At 46.8% G+C, this 27,715-nt stretch overlaps 1 protein-coding gene across 2 annotated transcripts in view; it reads right to left on the bottom strand.

Moving 5' to 3' along the window:
- The window catches only part of LOC140403691 (tolloid-like protein 2), a 726,814-nt gene that overhangs the window by 402,819 nt on the left and 296,280 nt on the right, over positions 1-27,715 (bottom strand). For both annotated transcript variants that reach the window (XM_072491868.1, XM_072491869.1), the window contains exon 2: positions 11,150-11,260. In XM_072491868.1, coding sequence (XP_072347969.1) covers positions 11,150-11,260 — 111 coding nt within the window. The remainder of the gene's footprint in view (positions 1-11,149; positions 11,261-27,715) is intronic.

Genomic DNA, 27,715 nt, shown 5'->3' with positions numbered 1-27,715 from the left:
GGACTATCCCGTGTCTATACTCTATCCTGTACTGGGACTGTCCCGTATCTATACTCTACCCTGTACTGGGACTGTCCCGTTTCTATTCTCAATCCTGTACTGGGACTGTCCCGTGTCTATACTCTATCCTGTACTGGGACAGTCCCATGTCTACACTCTATCCTGTACTGGGACTGTCCCGTGTCTATACTCTACACTGTACTGGGACTGTCCCGTTTCTATTCTCAAACCTGTACTGGAACTGTCCCGTGTCTATACTCTATCCTGTACTGGGACAGTCCCATGTCTACACTCTATCCTGTACTGGGACTGTCCCGTGTCTATACTCTACCCTGTACAGGGACTGTCCCGTGTCTATACTCTATCCTGTTCTGGGACTGTCCCGTGTCTATACTCTATCCTGTACTGGGACTGTCCCGTGTCTATACTCTTGTCCTGTGTCTCTTCTCTATCCTGTACTGGGACTGTCCCATGTCTATACTTAATCCTGTACAGGGACTATCCCGTGTCTATACTCTATCCTGTACTCGGCTTGTCCCATGTCTATACTCTATCCTGTACTGGGAGTGTCCCGTGTCTCTACTCTACCTTGTACTGGGACTGTCCATTGACTACACTCTATCCTGTACTGGGACTGTCCCGTGTCTATATTCGATCCTGTACTGGGACTGTCCCGTGACTATACTCTTGTCCCGTCTCCATACTCTATCCTGTACTGGGACTGTCCCTTGACTGTACTCTATCCTGTACTGGGACTGTCCCGTGTCTATATTCGATCCTGTACTGGGACTGTCCCGTGACTATACTCTTGTCCCGTGTCTATACTCTATCCTGTACTGGGACTGTCCCGTGTCTATACGCTATCCTGTACTGGGACTGTCCCGTGACTATACTCTTGTCCCATGTCCATACTCTATCCTGTACTGGGACTGTCCCTTGACTATACTCTATCCTGTACTGGGACTGTCCCGTGTCTATATTCGATCCTGTACTGGGACTGTCCCGTGACTATACTCTTGTCCCGTGTCTATACTCTATCCTGTACTGGGACTGTCTCGTGTCCATACTCTATCCTGTTCTGGGACTGTGCCGTGTCTATACTCTATCCTGTACTGGGACTGTCCCGTGTCTATACTCTATCCTGTACTGGGACTGTCCCTTGTCTAAACTCTATCCTGTACTGGGAAGGGCCCGTGACTATACTCTATCCTGTACTGGGACTGTCCCGTGTCTATACTCTATCCTGTACTGGTACAGTCCCGTGTCTATACTCTATCCTGTACTGGGACAGTCCCATGTCTATACTCTATCCTTTACAGGTACTATCCCGTGTCGAGACTCTATCCTCTATTGGGACTGTCCCATGTCTATATTCTATCCTGTACTCGGACTGTCCCATGTCTATACTCTATCCTGTACTCGGTCTGTCTCGTGTTTATACTCTATCCTGTACTGGGACTGTCCCGTTTCTATTCTCAATCCTGTACTGGGACTGTCCCGTGACTATACTCTATCTTGTACTGGGACTATCCCGTGTCTATACTCTATCCTGTACTGGGACTGTCCCGTGTCTACACTCTATCCTGTACTGGGACTGTCCCGTGTCTATACTCTACCCTGTACTGGTACTGTCCCGTGACTATACTCTATCCTGCTCTGGGACTGTCCCGTGTCTGTACGCTATCCTGTACAGGGACCGCCCTGTGTCTATACTCTATCCTGTACTGGGACTGTCCCGTGTCTATACTCTATCCTGTACTGGGACTGTCCCGTGTCTATTCTCTATCCTGTACTGGGACTGTCCCGTGTCTATTCTCTATCCTGTACTGGGACTGTCCCGTGTCTATTCTCTATCCTGTACTGGGACTGTCCCGTGTCTATATTCTATCCTTCACTGGGACAGTCCCGTGCCTATACTCTATCCTGTACTGGGACTGTCCCGTGTCTATAATCTATCCTGTCCTGGGATTGTCCCGTGTCTATACTCTATCCTGTACAGGGACTGTCCCGTGTCTATACTCTATCCTGTATTGGGACTGTCCCGTGTCTATAATCTATCCTGTCCTGGGATTGTCCCGTGTCTATACTCTACCCTGTACTGGGACTGTCCCGTGTCTATACTCTATCCTATACTGGGATTGCCCCGTGTCTATACTCTATCCTGTACTGGGACTGTCCCGTTTCTATACTCTATCTTGTAGTGGGACTGTCCCGTGTCTATACTCTATCCTGTCCTGGGAGTGTCCCGTCCCTAGACTCTTCAAAGGCACCCTGAAGCTCTCCTTGAAGAACGGCAGCATTGACGGGATGATGGGGAGGCGCTCGCTAGCAGACATTCAAAATGGCGACAACTTATCCATCAGGCTGCATCAAAACATCCCAATGGCGAAGCAGCACAGTGGCAGGGAAGGGAAGAATAGGAGGCCGATCCTGCACTCCCGATCCCATCACGTCACGGGACGTCCTGCCTCACGGTGTGCAGCTTGAGAGTTGACCTGGTCAGTCACAGGAAGACCCACAGCGGAAACCCACACCCCGGAGTAGACATCATCCTCAAATCGACAGCAAGGGACGATAAGATTATCAGCTAATTCAAATTGCAGGGGATTCCAAGCCTTCTCCGCAATGCAGAGCAAATTCTCTCTTTGATTCGTTCTTGCGATTTGGGCATCGCTGGCTGGGTTATCATTTATTGCCCATCCCGAATTGCACCTTGAATTGAGTGTCTCGCTCGGCCAGTTCAGCGGGGGGTGGGGGGGGGGGGGGGGGCGGGGGGGGGAGAGTGCAGTTAAGAGTCAACCGCATTCGCTGTGTGTGAGTCTGGAGTCACATGTAGGCGAGACCGGGTAAGGACGGCAGATTTCCTTCCCGGAGCTCGTGTCAGTTTGAAATAGCCGTTGGACTGACCAAGCAGAATGGCACATTGGAATAATGTCGACGCCAAGTAGTTTGCATTATTTGTCCAAAGTAATCTTGGTCTAATAGTATCTCCTGTTCTGTTTCACTTTGTGTTCGGTGGGTCAGAGTGTGTGGGAGCTGGGCTTGTGCATGGCTGGATATGATGTGGTCAGGGCCAGGTGTATTTACAAGGTCACTGAGTGTCGTGTTGTTCACCCTGGGGTAACACAGACTGCACACGATGTAGTTAACTGATCAAGTATACACAAAACGTGGGCGTTGGTTCAATATAAGATTTATTGAACTTCAGTAACGAAGCTGCCTGTGGGTTGACTCTCTAGTACTCTAAGTAAACTAATGTTAACTATCTAGACCAGGCTAGCTCTGATCCACATGTAGAAGGTGTTGAATGATTTGTACACCCTGACTGTCACTACAGTTGTCACCAGTGGAAAGAGGCGGAGTGCTGATGCCGCGTGTGTTTTCTCGTTGGAAGCCCCCCTCTAGTGTTTTGTCTGGTGATTGGTTGTGTTCTGTTCTGTATGTTGATTGGCTCACCTGGGTGTCTGTCACTGCCTGCTTTTACCTCATGATGTGCATGGGTGCATATTATGACACTGAGCTAAGTGGGAATCGATCCGGCCTGTCATTCGGGAGTGAGAGCTAGGACCTTAGAATCAGCGCGGGAATTTTGAAAAAGCGCGGGGGCTGCGAGGCAGAGGGGACCATTTAAAAGGTCGGTGTCTGTGGTGAGGTGAGTACAGATTAACAACTTACTTACCTTGCAGGCCAAGTCGATTTCAGCAGGAGCGGAGCAGGCTAGTCCATTTCAGCGGGGGCAGTGCAGAAGTGATTTCTGGGAGGTAAGTTTCTCCTTTAAATTTTTTTTAAAAATTCTAGTGTTTAAGGTGGGAACAGGAAGTCGACCCGCGGACTTCTGGGAAGACCCTCACCAATAAATTCTGGTGGAGAGGAAACCCGAGACACTACACGTGTAGTGTCTCCCACCCGCCCTCCTCCTCTAACCTAATAATAAAACCCTTTGGTGTGAGGTAAGTACCATATTTTATTATTGTTATTAATAATTTTTTTTTTTATATATAAAAAAATGTAATTTAGTTGTTAGCCAGATCTTGGTAGAAAGTTAGAGGAATGGCAGGGAAGGGAGTGCAATGTTCCTCCTGCAGGATGTTTGAGGTGAGGGATGCCGTTAGTGTCCCTGCTGATTTTACCTGCAGGAAGTGCTGCCATCTCCAGCTCCTCCAAGACCGAGTTAGGGAACTGGAGCTGGAGTTGGAAGAACTTCGGATCATTCGGGAGGCAGAAGGGGTCATAGATAGCAGCTTCAGGGAATTAGTTACACCAAAGATTGGAGATAGGTGGGTAACTGTAAGAGGGACTGGGAAAAAACAGTCAGTGCAGGGATCCCCTGCGGTCGTTCCCCTGAGAAACAAGTATACCGCTTTGGATACTTGTGGGGACGACGACTTACCAGGGGTAAGCCATGGGGTACGGGCCTCTGGCACGGAGTCTGTCCCTGTTGCTCAGAAGGGAAGGGGGGAGAGGAGCAGAGCATTAGTAATTGGGGACTCTATAGTCAGGGGCACAGATAGGAGATTTTGTGGGAGCGTGAGAGACTCACGTTTGGTATGTTGCCTCCCAGGTGCAAGGGTACGTGATGTCTCGGATCGTGTTTTCCGGGTCCTTAAGGGGGAGGGGGAGCAGCCCCAAGTCGTGGTCCACATTGGCACTAACGACATAGGGATAAGGATGTCAGGCAGGCTTTCAGGGAGCTAGGATAGAAGCTCAGAACGAGAACAAACAGAGTTGTTATCTCTGGGTTGTTGCCCGTGCCACGTGATAGTGAGATGAGGAATAGGGAGAGAGAGCAATTAAACACGTGGCTACAGCGATGGTGCAGGCGGGAGGGATTCAGATTTCTGGATAACTGGGGCTCTTTCTGGGGAAGGTGGGACCTCTACAGACAGGATGGTCTACATCTGAACCTGCGGGGCACAAATATCCTGGGGGGGAGATTTGTTAGTGCTCTTTGGGGGGGGGGTTTAAACTAATGCAGCAGGGGCATGGGAACCTGGATTGTAGTTTTAGGGTAAGGGAGAATGAGAGTATAGAGGTCAGGAGCTCAGATTTGACGTCGCAGGAGGGGGCCAGTGTTCAGGTAGGTGGTTTGAAGTGTGTCTACTTCAATGCCAGGAGTATACGAAATAAGGTAGGGGAACTGGCAGCATGGGTTGGTACCTGGGACTTCGATGTTGTGGCCATTTCGGAGACATGGATAGAGCAGGGACAGGAATGGATGTTGCAGATTCCGGGGTTTAGGTGTTTTAGTAAGCTCAGAGAAGGAGGCAAAAGAGGGGGAGGTGTGGCGCTGCTAGTCAAGAGCAGTATTACGGTGGCGGAGAGGATGCTAGATGGGGACTCATCTTCCGAGGTAGTATGGGCTGAGGTTAGAAACAGGAAAGGAGAGGTCACCCTGTTGGGAGTTTTCTATAGGCCTCCAAATAGTTCTAGGGATGTAGGGGAAAGGATGGCGAGGATGATCCTGGATAAGAGTGAAAGTAATAGGGTAGTTATTATGGGAGACTTTAACTTTCCAAATATTGACTGGAAAAGATATAGTTCGAGTACATTAGATGGGTCGTATTTTGTACAGTGTGTGCAGGAGGGTTTCCTGACACAGTTTGTTGACAGGACAACAAGAGGCGAGGCCACATTGGATTTGGTTTTGGGTAATGAACCAGGCCAGGTGTTGGATTTGGAGGTAGGTGAGCACTTTGGGGACAGTGACCACAATTCGGTGACGTTTACGTTAAGGATGGAAAGGGATAAGTATACACCGCAGGGCAAGAGTTATAGCTGGGGGAAGGGAAATTATGATGCCATTAGACGTGACTTGGGGGGGATAAGGTGAAGAAGTAGGCTGCAAGTGTTGGACACACTGGATAAGTGGAGCTTGTTCAAGGATCAGCTACTGCGTGTTCTTGATAAGTATGTACCGGTCAGGCAGGGAGGAAGGTGCCGAGCGAGGGAACCGTGGTTTACCAAAGAAGTGGAATCTCTTGTTAAGAGGAAGAAGGAGGCCTATGTGAAGATGAGGTGTGAAGTTTCAGTTGGGGCGATGGATAGTTACAAGGTAGCGAGGAAGGATCTAAAGAGAGAGCTAAGACGAGCAAGGAGGGGACATGAGAAGTATTTGGCAGGAAGGATCAAGGAAAACCCAAAAGCTTTCTATAGGTATGTCAGGAATAAGCGAATGACTAGGGACAGAGTAGGACCAGTCAAGGACAGGGATGGGAAGTTGTGTGTAGAGTCTGAAGAGATAGGCGAGATACTAAATGAATATTTTTCGTCAGTATTCACTCAGGAAAAAGATAATGTTGTGGAGGAGAATGCTGAGCTCCAGGTAAATAGATTAGATGGCATTGAGGTACGTAGGGAAGAGGTGTTGGCAATTCTGGACAGGCTGAAAATAGATAGGTCCCCGGGACCTGATGGGATTTATCCTAGGATTCTCTGGGAGGCCAGGGAAGAGATTGCTGGACCATTGGCTTTGATTTTTATGTCATCATTGGATACAGGAATAGTGCCAGAGGACTGGAGGATAGCAAATGTGGTCCCTTTGTTCAAAAAGGGGAGCAGAGACAACCCCGGCAACTATAGACCGGTGAGCCTCACGTCTGTAGTGGGTAAAGTCTTGGAGGGGATTATAAGAGACAAGATTTATAATCATCTAGATAGGAATAATATGATCAGGGATAGTCAGCATGGCTTTGTGAAGGGTAGGTCATGCCTCACAAACCTTATCGAGTTCTTTGAGAAGGTGACTGAACAGGTAGACGAGGGTAGAGCAGTTGATGTGGTGTATATGGATTTCAGCAAAGCGTTTGATAAGGTTCCCCACGGTAGGCTATTGCAGAAAATACGGAGGCTGGGGATTGAGGGTGATTTAGAGATGTGGATCAGAAATTGGCTAGCTGAAAGAAGACAGAGGGTGGTGGTTGATGGGAAATGTTCAGAATGGAGTTCTGTCACAAGTGGAGTACCACAAGGATCTGTTCTGGGGCCGTTGCTGTTTGTAATTTTTATCAATGACCTAGAGGAAGGCGCAGAAGGGTGGGTGAGTAAATTTGCAGACGATACTAAAGCCGGTGGTGTTGTCGATAGTGTGGAAGGAAGTAGCAGGTTACAGAGGGATATAGATAAGCTGCAGTGTTGGGCTGAGAGGTGGCAAATGGAGTTTAATGTAGAGAAGTGTGAGGTGATTCACTTTGGAAGGAAAAACAGGAATGTGGAATATTTGGCTAATGGAAAAGTTCTTGAAAGTGTGGATGAGCAGAGGGATCTAGGTGTCCATGTACATAGATCCCTGAAAGTTGCCACCCAGGTTGATAGGGTGGTGAAGAAGGCCTATGGAGTGTTGGCCTTTATTGGTAGAGGGATTGAGTTACGGAGTCAGGAGGTCATGTTGCAGCTGTACAAAACTCTGGTACGGCCGCATTTGGAGTATTGCGTACAGTTCTGGTCACCGCATTATAGGAAGGACGTGGAAGCTTTGGGCCGGGTGCAGAGGAGATTTACCAGGATGTTGCCTGGTATGGAGGGAAAATCTTATGAGGAAAGGCTGATGGACTTGAGGTTGTTTTCGTTAGAGAGAAGAAGGTTAAGAGGAGACTTAATAGAGGCATACAAAATGATCAGGGGGTTAGATAGGGTGGACAGTGAGAGCCTTCTCCCGCGGATGGAAATGGCTAGCACGAGGGGACATAGCCTTAAACTGAGGGGTAATAGATATAGGACAGAGGTCAGAGGTAGGTTCTTTACGCAAAGAGTGGTGAGGCCGTGGAATGCCCTACCTGCAACAGTAGTGAACTCGCCAACATTGAGGGCATTTAAAAGTTTATTGGATAAGCATATGGATGATAATGGCATAGTGTAGGTTAGATGGCTTTTGTTTTTTGACTTCCCATGTCGGTGCAACATCGTGGGCCGAAGGGCCTGTACTGCGCTGTATCGTTCTATGTTCTATGAAGGGATTGGTGGAGGATAGTAGCGGAAAATGGTGTCATCGTGGAAGATCAGCCATGATATCATTTGAATAGTGGAGCGGGCTCGAGGGGCTGAATGGCCTATTCCTGCTTCTAACTCTTGCGTTCTTACTATTGCTCTGTAATCTGCAATGTTCTTATTTTAAAAGGCCCATTTCATAACTTCTTCTCCATATGATTTCTATTCTCTCGTGCGTCCGACTGAATCTGCGCTTCACAGATTCCACATCCTCGAGATCTTCAGCGCCCGCGCGAAATCAAAGTTCTGGCTGTCTTTGCACAAAAATGCAAAAGATCCCATAGCCCCTATTCGAAGAGGAGCGAGGAGTTTTCACCCCAGGTGTCCGGACCTCAAGCAGAATTGTGGGAGCTTGCTGTGCACAAACTACTAAAAGTCTGGCCCAAGTCTTTCCTTCTTTCTGGTTTGGAATCCAAAGCTACTGACTGAAGGTTTTATATTGGAATGTCATTAACTCTTTGTTTTTCTACTTCACACGCACCGTGATCAAAATTTAACATTTTTATTTACCTGGGGGGTTTTGACCCATCTCCCTCGTGACCCGCAACCAAATCATTGATATTCACAGTGAAGAGACGTGATCTCAGAACTGACCCCTGTGGGAGCCCCCTACCCACTTCCAAGCATTCTGAAAAACTGCCCTGAACTAATCTCTCCCTTTCAGCTCATTTTCAATCCGGTTTCAGTTCTCTCGTTAATTCCATATCGTTAATACTCACGATTAATCCCCCAAGTGTCAATTTCACAAAGTTTTTCCTCAAGTCCCTGTTCCCCACATCCACCCCATTTCCCATCAATGGTGTCTGTTACCTCCTCGACGAATTCCATCAGAATTCCTTTAGAAATCCATGTTGCTACTTCAATTTATCTTTATTTAGACATGTGGAACTTTCATTCCTGATATAATTTTTCCCTCCCACAGTTGTTGAACTAACCGACCCGTAACTGCTCAGATTAACCTGTTCTCCCTATTTATAAATAGTTACCAGGGTAACCAGTCTCCAGGGTCCGGATTACATAGAATCTGTGATTTCAAAGCAGACGCTAACTGAGGATGGAAACTGAAAAAAGAAATGGGAAATGCAACTGACTTATCCAGTTTCTAAGGAAAGAAAACCTGAAACTGTGATTTGGAAACCAAAATTCCTGGGCACAGTGAAACTGGTTGAGGCTGTATGAAGGGGAACTAGAGCCATCCAAGCTGGGTAGTAGCAGTTGATGAGTCCAATGGTGCAGTACAGGCAGGATGAAGGCAGAGACTAGATCCAGAAGCAGAGAATAAGTAAATACACAGTTGCTGCAGCTGTTTCTGTTATTCTGTTAACTGAAAAGTCATTGGTGGGATGGAATCATCCAGGCCGAGTTGTGGAAGTTCTGTCGGCGTGCACCATTTTTGGTGAAGACGGCACCCATGGACTTGAGTTGGTTGTGCACTTTTGTCAGCTGGTGGTCAAGTTAACTTCTAGAAACAGAGGAGCCAAACTTTTTTGTGCGGAGGCGGAGCTTTGAAAACCTTTGGGCAAAATCTTACCTGAATTTGGGGAAATGTCAGGCTCAGACTGAAAATGTAACCATCCAGTTACACAGACTCCACATATTGAGCCTCTTTGAAGAAAACAATAGGGGGGCATGGTTTATGCCATCACTCTGGAGGGTGGGGCCTCATAGAACCCCCAACCGACTCCACAGAGATCAGGGCGCCAGCTTTTTTGATAAATTTAGAATACCCAATTATTTTTTCCAATTAAGGGGCAATTTAGCGCGGCCAATCCACCTACCCTGCACATCTTTGGGTTGTGGGGGGTGAAACCCACGCAGACGATGGGGTGAATGTGCAAACTCCACACGGACAGTGACCCGGAGCCGGGATCGAACCAGGGTCCTCGGCGCCGTGAGGCAGCAGTGCTAACCACTGTGCCATGTGCCACCATAGGATGGCATCATCAAAGGGTCAGAACTTCAACCTTGTGGCTCCCCACCCCACCCCTGTCAACTTTCATTTCCAACATTCCCCTTCAGTCACCCCCCCACCCCGACATTCCCCTCCCCACTCCCCTCCCCCACACGGCCTTAATCATCGGCATTCAGCTCCCCCACCTCGCTCCCCCCCGACAATCCCCTCCCACCATCCTGTACTCCCCCTGGAACCTCACCATCGGCATTCCCCTGGCCCTTCCCCGCCCCGCAAATTTCCCCTCCCCCTTCCCTCCTCCCTTCCCCCGATAATCATCACCACCATTCCCTTACCCCCCTCCCTCCACCCCCACCCCACCTCCTACATTCATTACCGGCTGTCCCCCCCCCCCCACCCCCCTCGACATTCATCGCCACTATTCCTCCCAAGACCACTGTAGGAGTATTGCCGTTGCTCCCCTCTCAGTGCCCACCCCCCATAAATGATGACCTCCTCACCCCCCCCCCTCCCCCACCCCCAGCCGCCAACAAAGTGGCTCACACTGGGACCTGCCCCCAGCACAGAACCAACCAGGCAGAGCCAATCTGTGCCCGGGGGCAGTGCCAGGTGTGTCCCTCTCCTCTTCCCCCCGTCCCCCGGTGGTCATACCTACCTTTGTCCCTCCAACTCCTCCACGATTGGCCAAACCTATTGTAAACTCACCGACGTGCTGGTCTCTCCCGAGGTGGTAACAAAATCCGCCCTCAGCACGGCCCAGGATTGCTGGGAATCTCTCGAGGATCCACCATCAGGATCTGGGGATGTGTCCGCTTCGATCCTGGCTTTTTAATCTCTTGTCGGTTTCACAAACCAATCTGAAACTTCCCTTTTATCCAACACAATATTCATTCACCTCACTCTGAACCACCTCACTTCCCCTCTGACATCCTTCTCTTCAACAGAAATCACCGTGAATTATTAATTAAATATCAGCGCCAATTCCATCAACAAGTCTTCAATTCTCCCCTCCCACCTCACCTTTCACAAGTCTCGCTTTATATTCATCTCTTATTGAACCTTTTCGTCCGATGCAGCTTTTCATTAGTACCGCGATCACAATGACTTCTTTGACTGGTTTCAAGTTTTCAAACACGGTATCTTAAAACTAGGAGCAACCTCCTTCATCAATGAAATATTCCACTCCTAAATAATCTCCTTGTTTGTGACTTTTTCCCTCACCCACACCAGAAGTATTGGTTTCGGAGCACCTACCAGGTGTATGTTCCGTTCCTCTGACTTCCTGTTTCGTTAATCCTCCGCTTCCATCAATATGAAAATATTTCATGTCTTCTTCATCCAAGGCGATATCTCCCCAGAAACGCACTGTTAGGACAGAGACAAAAGTAGCGTGAGTGGATTTCAGCGCCGAATAAATTAAACACTGCGCCGAATAATTGGAGCATGCATTTCCCAGCCGTGGTAATGGTCCAGGACCGGACGATCCCAGCAGCCAGTGGGTCTGGATACGTCCCACCCCGGGAGGGGGCACAGAATTTGCGAATGTGGCTGACAGTCCGTTCCTTCTGATTGTCTCTGAGATCCCACAGCCCAGGGATGTGCAGGCTAGGTGGGGGTAGGTGGATAGGGCCGGGGAGTGGGCCAAGGTAGGCTGCTCTTTGGATTTCGATTTGTTTATTGTCACGTTTACCGAGTTACAGTGAAAAGTATTTTTCTGCGAGCAGCTCAAATAGATCATTTAGAACATGAAAAGAAAAGAAGATCAAAAGAAAATACATAATTGGACAATTACAAAGAACAAAGAAATGTACAGCAGAGGGACAGGCCCTTCGGCCCTCCAAGCCCGTGCCGACCATGCTGCCCGACTAAACTACAATCTTCTACACTTCCTGGGTCCGTATCCCTCTATTCCCATCCTATTCATGTATTTGTCAAGATGCCCCTTAAATGTCACTATCGTCCCTGCTTCCACCACCTCCTCCGGTCGCGAGTTCCAGGCACCCACTACCCTCTGAGTAAAAAACTTGCCTCGTACATCTATTCTAAACCTTGCCCCTCTCACCTTAAACCTATGTCCCCTGGTAATTGACCCCTCTACCCTGGGGGAAAGCCTCTGACTATCCACTCTGTCTATGCCCCTCATAATTTTGTAGACCTCTATCAGGTCGCCTCTCAACCTCCGTCGTTCCAGTGGGAACAAACCGAGTTTATTCAACCGCTCCTCATAGCTAATGCCCTCCATACCAGGCAACATTCTGGTAAATCTCTTCTGCACCCTCTCTAAAGCCTCCACATCCTTCTGGTAGTGTGGCGACCAGAATTGAACACTATACTCCAAGTGTGGCCTAACTAAGGTTCTATACAGCTGCAACATGACTTGCCAATTCTTATACTCAATGCCCCGGCCAATGAAGGCAAGCATGCCGTATGCCTTCTTGACTACCTTCTCCACCTGTGTTGTCATGAGAATGCCGCTTTAAGAAATGTTTGTCTGCTCATGTTACTGCAGTGATGTCAGAGTGTGGGTGGAGCTGAGCTCTGGCTCTGCTTTTTAGTTTCACTTTGAGAAAAGCTTGGGTGTGTCTGTGTTTTTTTTTTGGTTTTGTTTCAGTGTTGAAGCTGCAGTCAGCCACAGAAGGTGTAATGTTGTTCCCTCTGCCATGTAAAGACTATCTCTTGATCATTTGGTGAATTCAGAGTGATAACTGTTCTCACTGGTGAATTTCAACCGGTTGTCTTCGGTTAAAAGTTTTTTAAAAATGATTTATGGATGCTAAAAGGAAAGTTTAAGGATTACTTAGTGTTGTGGGTCAGGTGAATTCCATGATACATTTTGGGGTTCTCTAAACCCTGGCCCATAACAAATTGGGGGCTCGAGGGGGATAAAAGTCAATCTATTGGATTGTCTTAGTGAACTTAAAGACAGTGAGGGGTGAGCATATTGTGGTTGCTTTTCAGGTGTGGTATTCTAGTTTAAGTAGGGAGTGTGTTGTGGACAATGGCTCTTTCAGAGGCTCTGAAGTTTTTGGGGGTGGAGACGGTCACACACAGTACCTTACGGACAGAGACTAAAAGCAGACTGTTAGATTTGGCAAAAACATTGCAGTTCACATTACCTGACAAAATGCGAAACGATGAGGTAATTATGGCGGTGGCTAAGCATTTAAAATTGCCTGAGATGCAGTTTCACTCATTGGAAATGGCAAAAATTCAGTTGCAAATTAAACAAATGGAACATGAGAAAAAATTAAAGCGGCTTGAATATGAAAGAGAGAGAGAGAAAAAAGAAAGAGAGAGAGAGGAAAAAGAAAGAGAGTGAGAGTTTGAACTTCGGAAAATAGCCATGAAACATGACAGTCAGTTAAAATTGGCAGGTTTAAAGGGAAACGTACACTTGGATGATATTGATGAGGATAGTGAGAAAAAGCTTCATAGTCAAAAGCTTGGTGGGGATCTATTTAAATATGTCCATGCATTGCCAAGGTTTGACAAGAAGGAGGTAGAAGCCTTTTTCATTTCATTTGAGAAGGTGGCTAAACAAATGAAATGGCCACAAGACATGTGGATATTACTGATTCAAACAAAGCTGGTAGGTAGGGCTAGTGAAGTGTTTGCATCACTCCCGGAGGAGGTGTCTGGGACGTATGAGGAGGTGCAAAATCCATCTTGGGTGCATATGAACGAGTGCTTGAAGCCTACAAAGGTTTAGAAATTTAAGGAAATAACCTGGTCAAACATACATGGAGTTTGAAAGGATCAAACAGAGTAATTTTGATAGGTGGATGAGGGCTTTGAAAATAGACCAAACGTATGAAGCCCTCAAAGAAATTATACTTTTGGAGGAGTTTAAAAATTCAATTCCTGATGTAGTGAGAACTCATGTGGAAGAGCAGAGGATTAAAACTGCGAGATTAGCAGCAGAAATGGCAGATGATTATGAATTAGTTCATAAATCAAAGCTTGGTTTCTGACATCAGTTTCAGCCTGTGAGAGATAGAAACTGGGGACATGAGAAATACTCAAGTGGGAAAGGTAAAGGTGATCTGATGGAAGATAATAAGGAGAGTGTACCTCAGATTAAAAAAGAAATCCAGGGGGGTGGAAAAGAAATGAAAAGTTTCAAATGTTTTCACTGTAATAAACTAGGCCATGTAAAGTCACAGTGTTGGTGGTTGAAGAAAAGCACTGGGAAGGCTGATGTGGTAAAACAGGATAAGACAGTGGGGTTTGTTAAAATGGTAAAGGAAAGTCCAAGTGAAGCGGAGGAGGTGCAAAAGATTGTACAGCTTGATCAAGAGGTGATTGATAAGAAGGTGCCAGATGTCTTTAAATAATTTACTTGTGTGGGTAAAGTTTACTCATGTGTACCAGGAGGAGCAGGTAAAGAAGTTACAATTTTAAGAGATACGGGAGCTAGTCAATCTTTAATGGTAAGAGATGAGGAGTTATGTAGTTTGGGAAGAATATTACCAGAAAAAGTGGTAATATGTGGAATTCAGGGTGAGAACAGTAGTGTTCCATTATATAAGGTAAGGTAGAAAGTCCAGTGAAGAGTGGTGAAGTGGTAGTAGGAGCAATAGAGAAACTATTGTGTCCAGGAATACAGTTTATCTTGGGGAATGATATAGCTGGATCGCAGGTGGGAGTGATTCCTACTGTACCTACTGTGGTTGATAAGCCAGTGGAAAATCAAACAACTGAAGTGTTGAAGGACGAGTATCATAGAACATTAGAACATAGAACATACAGTGCAGAAGGAGGCCATTCAGCCCATCGAATCTGCACTGACCCACTTAAGCCCTCACTTCCACCCTATCCCCATAACCCAATAACCCCTCCCAACCTTTTTGGACACTAAGGGCAATTTAGCATGGCCAATCCACCTAACCTGCACTTTAGACTGTGGGAGGCAACCAGAGCACCCAGAGGAAACCCACGCAGACACGGGGAGAACGTGCTGACTCCCCACAGACAGTGACCCAGCAGGGAATCGAACCTGGGACCCTGGCGCTGTGAAGCCCAAGTGCTAGCTATGTATGCTACCATGCTGCCCTAATCCTGGGATTTTTCCGGATTGTCAATCATAGATCATAGAATTTACAGTGCAGGAGGAGGCCATTCGGCCCTTCGAGTCTGCACCAGCTCTTGGAAAGAGCACCCTACCCAAGGTCAACACCTCCACCCTAACCCCACTAAGGGCAATTTTGGACACTAAGGGAAATTTAGCATGGCCAATCCACCTGTGTAGTAACAAGGTCGCAAAGTCACAGGTTAAGACAAGAGGAGAAATCAAAGAGTGAAGATGAAGTAGAAGTGCAATTATCAGAAACGATTATTGATCAGATGGTTGAAAAAGAACAAGAACAGGTGGAGGATGAGGCGGATATTTTTAGTTCAGGAAATTGGCGGAGTTGCAAACAGAAAGATGTAGAAATAAAACAGATGTATCAGAAAGCATATACGGAAGAGAAATCTGAGTGTATAACCAGAGTGTTATAACCTAAAAGTGATGTCTTGATGAGAAAATGGAGACCTTTACATATGCAGGCGGATGAAAAATGGGCAGAAGTTCATCAAGTAGTATTGCCGGTAGGGTGTAGAAAGGAGGTGTTGCGAGTTGCACATGAGGTATCAGCGGGAGGTCATTTGGGAATAAGGAAAACTCAAGCTAAAATCCAGAAACATTTTTATTGGCCTGGACTACATAAAGATATAGTTAAATTTTGTCAATCATGTCACACATGTCAAGTGATAGGAAAACCTCAGGCTGTGATAAAACCAGAGCCCTTAATACCCATTCCAGCATTTGAGGAACCTTTTACAAGGGTCCTAATTGATTGCATAGGACCGCTTCCTAAAATGAAAAGTGGGAATCAAAATCTTTTGACTATAATGGATGTGTCTACTAGGTTTCCAGAGGCCATTCCAGTAGTTAATATTACAGCTAAAAAGATTGTGGAGGAGTTACTTAAATTCTTTACTAGATATGGACTACCCACAGATATACAATCGGATCAAGGATCAAATTTTACCTCAAGGTTATTCAAAGAAGTTATGGATAGCTTAGGAATAAAACAATTTAAATCAACTGCGTACCATCCAGAATCGCAGGGAGTGTTAGAAAGGTGGCATCAGACATTAAAGACAATGTTGAGGGCTTATTGTCACAATTATCCACAGGATTGGGATAAACAAATTCCTTTCGTACTGTTTGCAATTACGGATGCATCTAATGAGTCAACCAAATTCAGTCCTTTTGAACTAATTTTTGGTCATGAGGTAAGAGGACCACTTAAATTAATTAAGGAAAAATTGGTGAGTGAGAAATCAGAAATTACATTATTGGATTACGTGTCAAATTTTAGGGAATGATTAAATAGAGCAGGTGAATTGGCTAGACAACATTTAAAAGTTGCACAAAATGTGATGAAACGGGTAGCGGACAAGAAATCCAAAGTTTGTAGTTTTGCCAGTGGGGATAAAGTTTTAGTGTTGTTACCAGTGGTAGGTGAACCTTTAAAAGTTAGGTTTTGTGGACCGTATCAGATTGAAAGGAAATTAAATGAGGTGAATTACGTGGTAAAAACACCAGATAGAAGGAAGACTCACCGAGTGTGTCATGTGAATATGCTTAAAAGGTACTTTGAAAGGGAGGAGAGAAAAAGGAGGTTTTAATGATACGAACTCAAAGTGACGAACCAAATCCAGATGACTGTGAATTTGACATACCTCAAATTAAATTGGAAAATGAGGTTGTTCTTAAAAATTTGGATGAATTGTTAAGTTACCTTCCAGGGGACAAACAAACTGACCTGAAAGAGTTATTGAAATCACATGGGCAAGTTTGTGGAGATAAATTGGGAAGTACTAAAATGGCTATACATGATGTAGATGTGGGAAAGGCTGTTCCAATCAAACAACATCCATATAGACTTAACCCTTTAAAATTGTCACAGGTTAACAAAGAGATTGAGTGTATGCTTATAAATGGCATAATTGAAGTGGGTTGCAGCCAATGGAGCTCACCCATAGTGATGGTGCCTAAACCAGACGGTACCCAACGGTTGTGTGTGGGCTATAGAAAGGTTAATGCAGTTACAAGAACGGACTTTTATCCTATCCCATGTTTGGAGGATTGCATTGAGAAAGTGGGACAATCAGTTTTTATTTCCAAACTGGATTTACTTAAAGGTTACTGGCAGGTACCTTTATCCGAAAGGGCGAAGGAGATTTCCGCTTTTGTGACTCCAGATGGTATATACCGATTCAAAGTTATGCCATTTGGTATGAAAAACGCCCCAGTCACATTTCAATGGTTAACTAACAAAGTCATTTCAGGATTACCTAATTGTGCGGTATACATCGACGATCTGGTAATTTTTAGTCAGACATGGACAGAACATTTGAAGCATTTGAGGGAGTTATTCGATCGACTTCAGGAGGCGGGCTTGGTGATAAACCTAGCCAAAAGTGAATTTGGAAAAGCCCAAGTCACTTTCCTTGGCCATACAATCGGACAGGGTCGACTGGTCCCACGGGATGTGAAAACAAAAGTTATTGGGGAGTTTCCGAACCCCTCGATACCATGGGAAATAATGTGATTTCTTGATGATGATACATTTTGGGGTTCTCTAAACCCTGGCACATAACAACACAAGGTGCACAATGTAAATACATAAACACAAGCATCGGATGAAGCATACAGGGTGCAGTGTTAATGAGGTCAGTCCATAAGAGGGTCATTTAGGAGTCTGGTAACAGCGGGGAAGAAGCTGTTTTTGAATCTTTCGGAGGGTCTGTGTAGAGTCTCGATGGGCCGAATGGCCTCCTTCTGCACTGTAGGGATTCTACGATCTTTGACACCTAGTCATTGGATTAACAGCCAATGGGAAAGCTCTTCTTTGTCTACCTTATCCATCACCTTGTTTATCTCGATCAAATCTCCCCTCAATCTCCTTCGCTCCAACCAGAACACCACCAGCTTCCACAATCTATACATATGGACGATAAGGGAATAGTGTAGATGGGCTTTAGAGTGGTTTCACAGGTCGGCGCAACATCGAGGGCCGAAGGGCCTGTACTGCGCTGTAATGTTCTATGTTCTATGTTCTAACCCTAACCTGGGAGCTAAAATCCCTCCTCCCCGCAGCCGTTCTGGTGAATCCCCTCCGCACCCTCCTGGGGACTCCCACATCCGAAAGCGTGGAGATCTCCGTCCCGCTGCACCTGTTTTCCGGCGCGACGCGCCCCCACTGGCAGCGGGATTCCCGGCAGCTGGCCAATGGGGTTTCCCATCGTGGTCACCCCCCCACACCATCGGGAAACCCGTGAGTGAGCTGCCGGTGAAACGGAGAATCCCACCAACGGAGAATCCTGTATCATCCCAGTAAATCTCCTCCGCACTCTCTCCAGGGCATTAACATCCTTCCTTAAATAAGGTGCCCAGAACTGAACACAATACTCCAATTGCGGTCTGATACGATGATTTGTAAAAAATCAGCCTCTTTGAACAAGTTTTTGGCCGGCTGCCCTCTGTGTCTCGGAGTGGGGGTGTCGCTTTGACTAATTGCCCCTGTGAGATACCGAGGGGCAGTTTTACTACGAGGTGTTGTGTTAGTGTAAGTTCCTATTGCGGAGAACAAATAAAATGCAGATTTTTAGAACTCTCACTAACAGATGAGGAAAGGGTTAAATACCAGTTCAATGCAGCATGTGCATTGAACAAGATACCCTCTGCTGGCTGACTCTGAGGTATTTAGAAAGCTACAAGGGCAGTGTAATTCAGAGAAAGCAGCTGAGTTCTGCAGTGTACATTAAAGAGCCTCATTGTTCTTTCATCCGTCAATGTCAGGCAGTAACTTTAATTTTGCGTTCAGGTGATTAAACCGGGTGATTGTACCGTCGGTTGTGGAGTGTCTCACCGCGATAACCTCTTTGCGTTTGGCATTCAGGCACCACGTTGCTAGATTTCCTTTGACCCTGTTCTTGGCGATCGCACTGGATTCTCCATTTGTGCATCGCTTATCGCTATCGCTTATCGCCATGCTCCATCGTTTGTGTGGTTGTGATTTCGGGAGGGGGGGGGAGGGGGGGGGGGGGGGGGGGGGTCCCTGAGCCTGGTGGACAATCGAAGCTGGGGATACTTCACATTGTGTCTTTCACGCAGTGTTTGTGACTTCTTGTCCATCCATTGGGTTGTCCCAGCTTATTCAATTGAGGGGGCTGGTTTAGCACAGTGGGCTAAACAGCTGGTTTAAACAGCTGGCTTGTAATGCAGAACGAGGCAGCGGCGTGGGATCAATTCCCGTACCGCCCTCCCTGAACAGGTGCCGGAATGTGGAGACTAGGGGCTTTTCACAGTAACTGCATTGAAGCCTACTTGTGACAATAAGCGATTATTATTATTGAAGTCGTATGGCTGGAGGTGAAACACGGGGTTGCAGAAGGACTTGCGTGACTTTAAGCTATGTTGACAGACGTTAGTGGGGTCCTGGTGGATTTTTTTCCTCCGTTCGAGGAAGCTCCCCAGAGCGTGGCAGTATCATGGTGAATGGATGGGGGAGTGGATTGGGAGAGAGGGCCCTCGGGCTGATGTGAGGTTCCCTGTGAGACACAGCATTGCAGCTTTTGGCTGGACATTGATGGCTGGGCTGTGGATTCTGTACAGTAGTCAGCTCCAGAGGACCAGGACTGATGTCCCCCACCTTGTACTCCCCAGTGAAGATTACAGTCTTCACACGCCCACTCTATTAAGTGAAAGATCACTTTATGTCATCAACCTAGTGATCGAAAATAGGTCTTCAGAGTCACAACCCACCAATCAGATCATCCCATCAAACATTCAACCATTATCTCCAAGATCTTTCCTGCAGGGACTCGGTGACACAGTGAATAAGTCATCGCTGAAAATTGTGTAATGGTCTTGTCGGATGGCCTGATTTCTATTACAAGAACACTTGGAGCAAAAACTATAAACGATTTATTAGCATTAACTGTGAGTCAACTCTATACAAAACACCAGATAAATAACAGTATGAACATGCACAAGCAACCTCTCTTCCAGCTCCCTCGTCAGTCTTAGGTCACCTGACTCTAACATTCACTTAAATACTAATGAGACTCCTAGCGGTCAGTCAATGAATTACAACACAACCATGATATCACTACAAATTGCTTTCCAATTAAATGATCACAAACCAATTGTTCAGAGCCATGGACTCAGAGATTAATACAATCAACAAGTACAAACTTCCCACAGAAAGGTACAGGATGGCTCAGGTGTGAGGAATGGCAACACCAGCGCGTCCTGGACAGCAGGAGATCTCCTACAGGCAGGTGTGAAGTGTTGTGAGAGAGTCGATGGGGAGGATATGATTCAACTGGTCGGAGATTACCAGGTAAACTTGTAAATGAGCAGTGGGGGGGTCTTCAAGGAGATTTGGTGAAGTAACAGAGATGGTTAAGGAGGGTAATGTGGCCAATGACCCACAGAATTCTATAGTGCAGGAGGAGGCCATTCAGCCTATCGGATCTGCATCGATGAAAGAGCATCTTACCAAGGTCCACTCCCCAGTCCTATACCCTAACCGCACGTAATCTGAATATCCCTGGACACTAAGGGCAATTCTATCATAGCCGTTCCACCTAACCTGCACATCTTTGGCCTGTGGGAGGAACCCGGAGCACCCGGAGGAAACCCACGCAGACACGGGGAGAAAGTGAAAACTCCACACAGCCACCCAAATTGAACCCGAATCCCTGGCGCTGTGAGGCAGCAGTGCTAACCCACTGTGCCGCCCTGAGATGAGATACACAAGGACTTCCAAAAGGTGTTGAATAAAGTGCCACATAACAGGCTTGTCAGCAGCATAGAAACATAGAAAATAGGTGCCGGAGTGGGCCATTCGGCCCTTCGAGCCTGCACCACCATTCAATATGATCATGGCTGATCGTGCAAATTCAGTATCCCACTCCCGCTTTCTCTCCATACCCCTTGATCCCTTTAGCCGCAAGGGCCACGTCCAGCTCCCTCTTGAACATATCCAACGGATTTGTGAGGGGTAGGTCTTGCCGAATGGCCTCCTTCTGCACTGTAAATTCTATGATAATCTATGAAGATTTATAATCATCTAGATAGGAATAATATGATCAGGGATAGTCAGCATGGCTTTGTGAAGGGTAGGTCATGCCTCACAAACCTTATTGAGTTCTTTGAGAAGGTGACTGAACAGGTAGATGAGGGTAGAGCAGTTGATGTGGTGTATATGGATTTCAGCAAAGCGTTTGATAAGGTTCCCCCACGGTAGGCTATTGCAGAAAATACGGAGGCTGGGGATTGAGGGTGATTTAGAGATGTGGATCAGAAATTGGCTAGCTGAAAGAAGACAGAGGGTGGTGGTTGATGGGAAATGTTCAGAATGGAGTACAGTCACAAGTGGAGTACCACAAGGATCTGTTCTGGGGCCGTTGCTGTTTGTCATTTTTATAAATGACCTAGAGGAAGGCGCAGAAGGGTGGGTGAGTAAATTTGCAGACGATACTAAAGTCGGTGGTGTTGTCGATAGTGTGGAAGGATGTAGCAGGTTACAGAAGGATATAGATAAGCTGCAGAGCTGGGCTGAGAGGTGGCAAATGGAGTTTAATGTAGAGAAGTGTGAGGTGATTCACTTTGGAAGGAATAACAGGAATGCGGAATATTTGGCTAATGGTAAAGTTCTTGAAAGTGTGGATGAGCAGAGGGATCTAGGTGTCCATGTACATAGATCCCTGAAAGTTGCCACCCAGGTTGATAGGGTTGTGAAGAAGGCCTATGGAGTGTTGGCCTTTATTGGTAGAGGGATTGAGTTCCGGAGTCGGGAGGTCATGTTGCAGCTGTACAGAACTCTGGTACGGCCGCATTTGGAGTATTGCGTACAGTTCTGGTCACCGCATTATAGGAAGGACGTGGAGGCTTTGGAGTGGGTGCAGAGGAGATTTACCAGGATGTTGCCTGGTATGGAGGGAAAATCTTATGAGGAAAGGCTGATGGACTTGAGGTTGTTTTCGTTGGAGAGAAGAAGGTTAAGAGGAGACTTAATAGAGGCATACAAAATGATCAGGGGTTAGATAGGGTGGACAGTGAGAGCCTTCTCCCGCGGATGGAAATGGCTGGCACGAGGGGACATAACTTTAAACTGAGGGGTAATAGATATAGGACAGAGGTCAGAGGTAGGTTCTTTACGCAAAGAGTAGTGAGGCCGTGGAATGCCCTACCTGCTACAGTAGTGAACTCGCCAACATTGAGGGCATTTAAAAGTTTATTGGATAAACATATGGATGATAATGGCATAGTGTAGGTTAGATGGCTTTTGTTTCGGTGCAACATCGTGGGCCGAAGGGCCTGTACTGCGCTGTATTGTTCTATGTTCTATGTTCTAGGAAACCTCCTGCCCCTCACCTTAAATCTCTACCCCCTGATCATTGATCCCTCCACCAAGGGGAAAGGTTTCTCCCTGCCTACTCTATCCATGCCCCTCATAATTTTATACATCTCAATCCTCTCCTCCCTCAGTCTCCTCTGCTCCAAGGAAAACAACCCCGGTCTATCCAATCTCTCTTCATAATTAACACACTCCTGCCCAGACCTATCTATTGATAGAGTCATAGAATGATAGAATCCCTCCAGTGCAGAAGGAGGCCATTTGCTCCTTTGAGTCTGCACCGACCCTCTGAAAGAGCACCCTCCCCAGGCTCATTCCCCAACTCAATCCACCCAACCTGCACATCTTTGGACTGTGGGAGGAAACCGGAGCACCCGGAGGAAACCCACGCAGACACGGGGAGAACGTGCAGACTCAGCACAGACAGTGACCCAAGCCGGAATCGAACCTGGGACCCTGGAGCTGTGAGGCAGCAGTGCTAACCACTGTAACCACAGGCAGTGCATTCCATGCCCCCACTACTCTCTGGGTAAAGAACCTACCTCTGAACATAGACCCCAAGATCTCTCTGCTCCTCCACATTGCCAAGAACTCTACCGTTAACCCTGTATTCCGCATTCATATTTGTCCTTCCAAAATGGACAACCTCACACTTTTCAGGGTTAAACTCCATCTGCCACGTCTCAGCCCAGCTCTGCATCCTATCTATGTCTCTTTGCAGCCGACAACAGCCCTCTTCACTATCCACAACTCCACCAATCTTCGTTTCGTCTGCAAAATTACTGACCCACCCTTCAACTCCCTCATCCAAGTCATCAAGAAAAATCACAAACAGCAGAGGACCCAGAACTGATCCCTGCGGTACGTCACTGGTAACTGGGATCCAGGCTGAATATTTGCAATCCACCACCACTCTCTGACTTCTATCGGTTAGCCAGTTCGTTATACAACTGGCCAAATTTCCCACTATCCCATGCCTCCTTACTTTCTGCAGAAGCCTACCATGGGGAACCTTATCAAATGCCTTACTAAAATCCATGTACACTACATCCACTGCTTTACCTTCATCCACATGCTTGGTCACCTCCTCAAAGAATTCAATAAGACTTGTAAAGCAAGACCTACCCCTCACAAATCCGTGCTGACTATCCCTAATCAAGCAGTGTCTTTCCAGATGCTCAGAAATCCTATCCTTCAGTACCCTTTCCTTGACTTTGCCTACCACCGAAGTAAGACCAACTGGCCTGTAATTCCCAGGATTATCCCTAGTCCCTTTTTTGAACGGGGGCACGACATTCGCCACTCTCCAATCCCCTGGTACCACCCTGTTGACAGTGAGGATGAAAAGATCATTGCCAACGGCTCTGCAATTTCATCTCTTGCTTCCCATAGAATCCTTGGATATATCCCGTTAGGCCCGGGGGACTTGTCTATCCTCAAGTTTTTCAAAATGCCAAACACATCTTCCTTCCTAACAAGTATTTCCTCGAGCTTACCAGTCTGTTTCACACTGTCCTCCCCAACAATATGGCCCCTCTCATTTTTAAATACAGAAGAAAAGTATTTGTTCAAGACCTCTCCTATCTCTTCAGACTCAATACACAATCTCCCGCTACTGTCCTTGATCGGACCTACCCTCGCTCTAGTCATTCTCATATTTCTCACATATGTTTAAAAGGCCTTGGGATTTTCCTTGATCCTACCCGCCTAAGATTGTTCATGCCCTCTCTTAGCTCTCCTAATCCCTTTCTTCAGTTCCCTCCTGGCTATCTTGTATCCCTCCAACGCCCTGTCTGAACCTTGTTTCCTCAGCCTTACATAAGTCTCCTTTTTCCTCTTAACAAGACATTCAACCTCTCTTGTCAACCATGGTTCCCTCACTCGACCATCTCTTCCCTGCCTGACAGGGACATACATATCAAGGACACGTAGCACCTGTTCCTTGAACAAGTTCCACATTTCACTTGTGTCCTTCCCTGACAGCCTATGTTCCCAACTTATGCACTTCAATTCTTGTCTGACAACATCGTATTTACCCTTCCCCCAATTGTAAACCTTGCCCTGTTGCACGCACCTATCCCTCTCCATTACTAAAGTGAAAGTCACAGAATTGTGGTCACTATCTCCAGAATGCTCCCCCACTAACAAATCTATCACTTACCCTGGTTCATTACCAAGTACTAAATCCAATATTGCCCCTCCTCTGGTCGGACAATCTACATACTGTGTTAGAAAAGCTTCCTGGACACACTGCACAAACACCACCCCATCCAAACTATTTGATCTAAAAAGTTTCCACTCAATGTTTGGGAAGTTAAAGTCACCCATGACTACTACCCTGTGACTTCTGCACCTTTCCAAAATCTGTTTCCCAATCTGTTCCTCCACATCTCTGCTACTATTGGGGGGCCTATAGAAAACTTCTAACAAGGTGACTGCTCCTTTCCTATTTCTGACTTCAACCCATACCACCTCAGTAGGCTGATACTCCTCGAACTGCCTTTCTGCAGCTGTTATACTATCTCTAATTAACAATGCCAACCCCCCACCTCTTTTACCACCCTCCCTAATCTTATTGAAACATCTATAACCAGGGACCTTCAACAACCATTTCTGCCCCTCTTCTATCCAAGTTTCCGTGATGGCCACCACATCATCGTCCCAAGTACCGATCCATGCCTTAAGTTCACCCACCTTATTCCTAATGAGAAAAGGCCTAGCACCCTCAACCTTTCCTCGCAAGACCTACTCTCCATTCCAGGCAACATCCTGGTAAATCCCCTTTGCGGAGGAGAATACTTCTTGCGTTGAAGTATACACACTTCAACCCATCTCCGTGCCTGCAAGTACCCTCCTTTGTTCCCTTCCCCACTGCCTCACTACATGCTTTGGCGTCCTGAATATCGGCTACCTTAGTTGCTGGACTACAAATCCGGTTCCCATTCCCCTGCCAAATTAGCTTAAACCCTCCCGAAGAGTACTAGAAAACCTCCCTCCCAGGATATTGGTGCCCCTCTGGTTCAGATGCAACCCGTCCTGCTTGTACAGGTCCCACCTTCCCCAGAATGCGCTCCAATTATCCAAATACCTGAAGCCCTCCCTCCTACACCATTCCTGCAGCCACGTGTTCAACTGCACTCTCTCCCTATTCCTAGCCTCGCTATCACGTGGCACCGGCAACAAACCAGAGATGACAACTCTGTCTGTCCTGGCTTTTAACTTCCAGCCTAACTCCCTAAACTCGTTTATTACCTCCACACCAACTTTTCCTACCTACGTCATTGGTACCAATGTGCACCACAACTTCTGGCTGCTCCCCCTCCCCCTTAAGGATCCTGAAGACACGATCCGAGACATCCCTGGCCCTGGCACCCAGGAGGCAACATACCTTCCGGGAGTCTCGCTCGCGACCACAGAATCTCCAATCTATTCCCCTAACCATTGAATCTCCTACAACTATTGCTTTTCTATTCTCCCCCCTTCCCTTCTGAGCCCCAGAGCCAGACTCAGTGCCAGAGACCTAGCCGCTAGGGCCTTCCCCCGGTAGGTCATCCCCCCCAACAGCATCCAAAACGGTATACTTGTTTTGAAGGGGAACGGCCACGAGGGATCCCTGCACTGTCTGCCTGTTTTTTTTTTTCCCCTGACTGTAACCCAGCTATTCTTGTCCTGTACCTTGGGTGTGGTTACCTCCCTGTAACTCCTCTCTATCACCCCCTCTGCCTCCCGGATGATCCGAAGTTCATCCAGCTTCAGCTCCAGTTCCCTAACACGGTCTTTGAGGAGCTGGAGTTGGGTGCACTTCCCGCAGGTATAGTCAGCGGGGACACGGGTGGTATCCCTCACCACCCACATCCTACAGGAGGAGCATGCAACTGGCCTAGCCTCCATCCCCTCTTACCTTACAGAATATAGCTGCCCTGTGGACCAACTGGATCTCCGCCCTCCGACTCTGCTCCCAGTCAGCTGCACTCTCTGTAAACTCCTGGCTCTCTTCTCACTCTTTGTGGAAATGTAGGAAACAAAATGAAAGGAGCACCTTACTCCCTCCTCACCTTACTCCCTCAGTCACCAAACTCTCACTATAGCACTCAAATGCACCCAAATTCAGCACTCCCTCAGTCACCAAACTCTCACTATAGCACTCAAATGCACCAAATTCAGCACTCAGTGCAAACAAAGTCTGCACTGTAGGGGATCACTTTTATATTGTGAATCTAGCCTCTGAAAAACTGGCCTAATCCAATTAACTAATTAACAAGCTCCAGCTGCAAGTACCTACAAGTAGAACCTTTGTTTAAAGCTGATTGAAAATTCACCTTCTTCTAAACCAAACAGCAACTTTTAAGTTAATTAACTAAATAAAAGAAAGACTAGACTTTAGATAAAAATGAAGCCTTATACTCCCTCAGTCACCAAACTCTCACTATAGCACTCAAATGCACCAAATTCAGCACTCAGTGCAAACAATAGATTGACATTAAAGACCTGGAGGTGGTATCATTTCAAATTGCAGAGGATGTGAAATTTGGAAATGTGGTAAAGAGTAAGGAGGGTAATAACAGATGTCAGGCATTCATGTGGGTCTCGCATTTATTGCCCACACTTAATTGCCCTTGAACTCAGAGGCTTGCTGGCCAATTCGGTCAGTTGAGCGAGGCCAGGAGGGGGAGGGTCAGCTGACGTGGTAGAAAGTGTTCAAGTGGCAAGATTTTCTTCACAAAAATATCGCCTATCCTTTTTTTGCGGCAGCAATCAGTCCTCGAAGATTTGTCGAATAAACCACACCGGCCAAGACAAAGAAAACAATCATTTAAAAGGGCATGGCAGCCCTTGCTGCCTCAGAGCGCTGAACCCCAGAACCCGTGACCCCCGGCCCACAGTTTGGGAAACACGGCATCAAAACCTACTTTTGCCCGCGTGTCTGTTTATATGACTTGTTGTCAAACTTTGTTTTATAATGCTGCTGTGATATAAGACCATAAGACATAGGAGCAGAATTAGGCCACTCGGCCCATCGAGTCTGCTCCGCCATTCAATCATGGCTGATATTTTCTCATCCCCATTCTCCTGCCCATAACCCCTGACCCCTTATTAATCAAGAACCTATCTATCTCTGTCTTAAAGACACTCAGTGATTTGGCCTCCACAGCCTTCTGCGGCAAAGAGTTCCACAGATTCACCACCCTCTGGCTGAAGAAATTCCTCCTCATCTCTGCTTTGAAGGATCGTCCCTTTAGTCTGAGATTGTGTCCTCGGGTTCTAGTTTTTCCTACAAGTGGAAACATCCTCTCCACGTCCACTCTATCCAGGCCTCGCAGTATCCTGTAAGTTTCAATAAGACCCCCCCTCATCCTTCTAAACTCCAATGAGTACAGCCCCAGATTCCTCAAATGTTCCT

Source organism: Scyliorhinus torazame, chromosome 28 (assembly GCF_047496885.1).
Source record: "Scyliorhinus torazame isolate Kashiwa2021f chromosome 28, sScyTor2.1, whole genome shotgun sequence".
NCBI lineage: Eukaryota > Metazoa > Chordata > Chondrichthyes > Carcharhiniformes > Scyliorhinidae > Scyliorhinus > Scyliorhinus torazame.
This window is presented reverse-complemented; position numbering and strand designations above follow the sequence as displayed.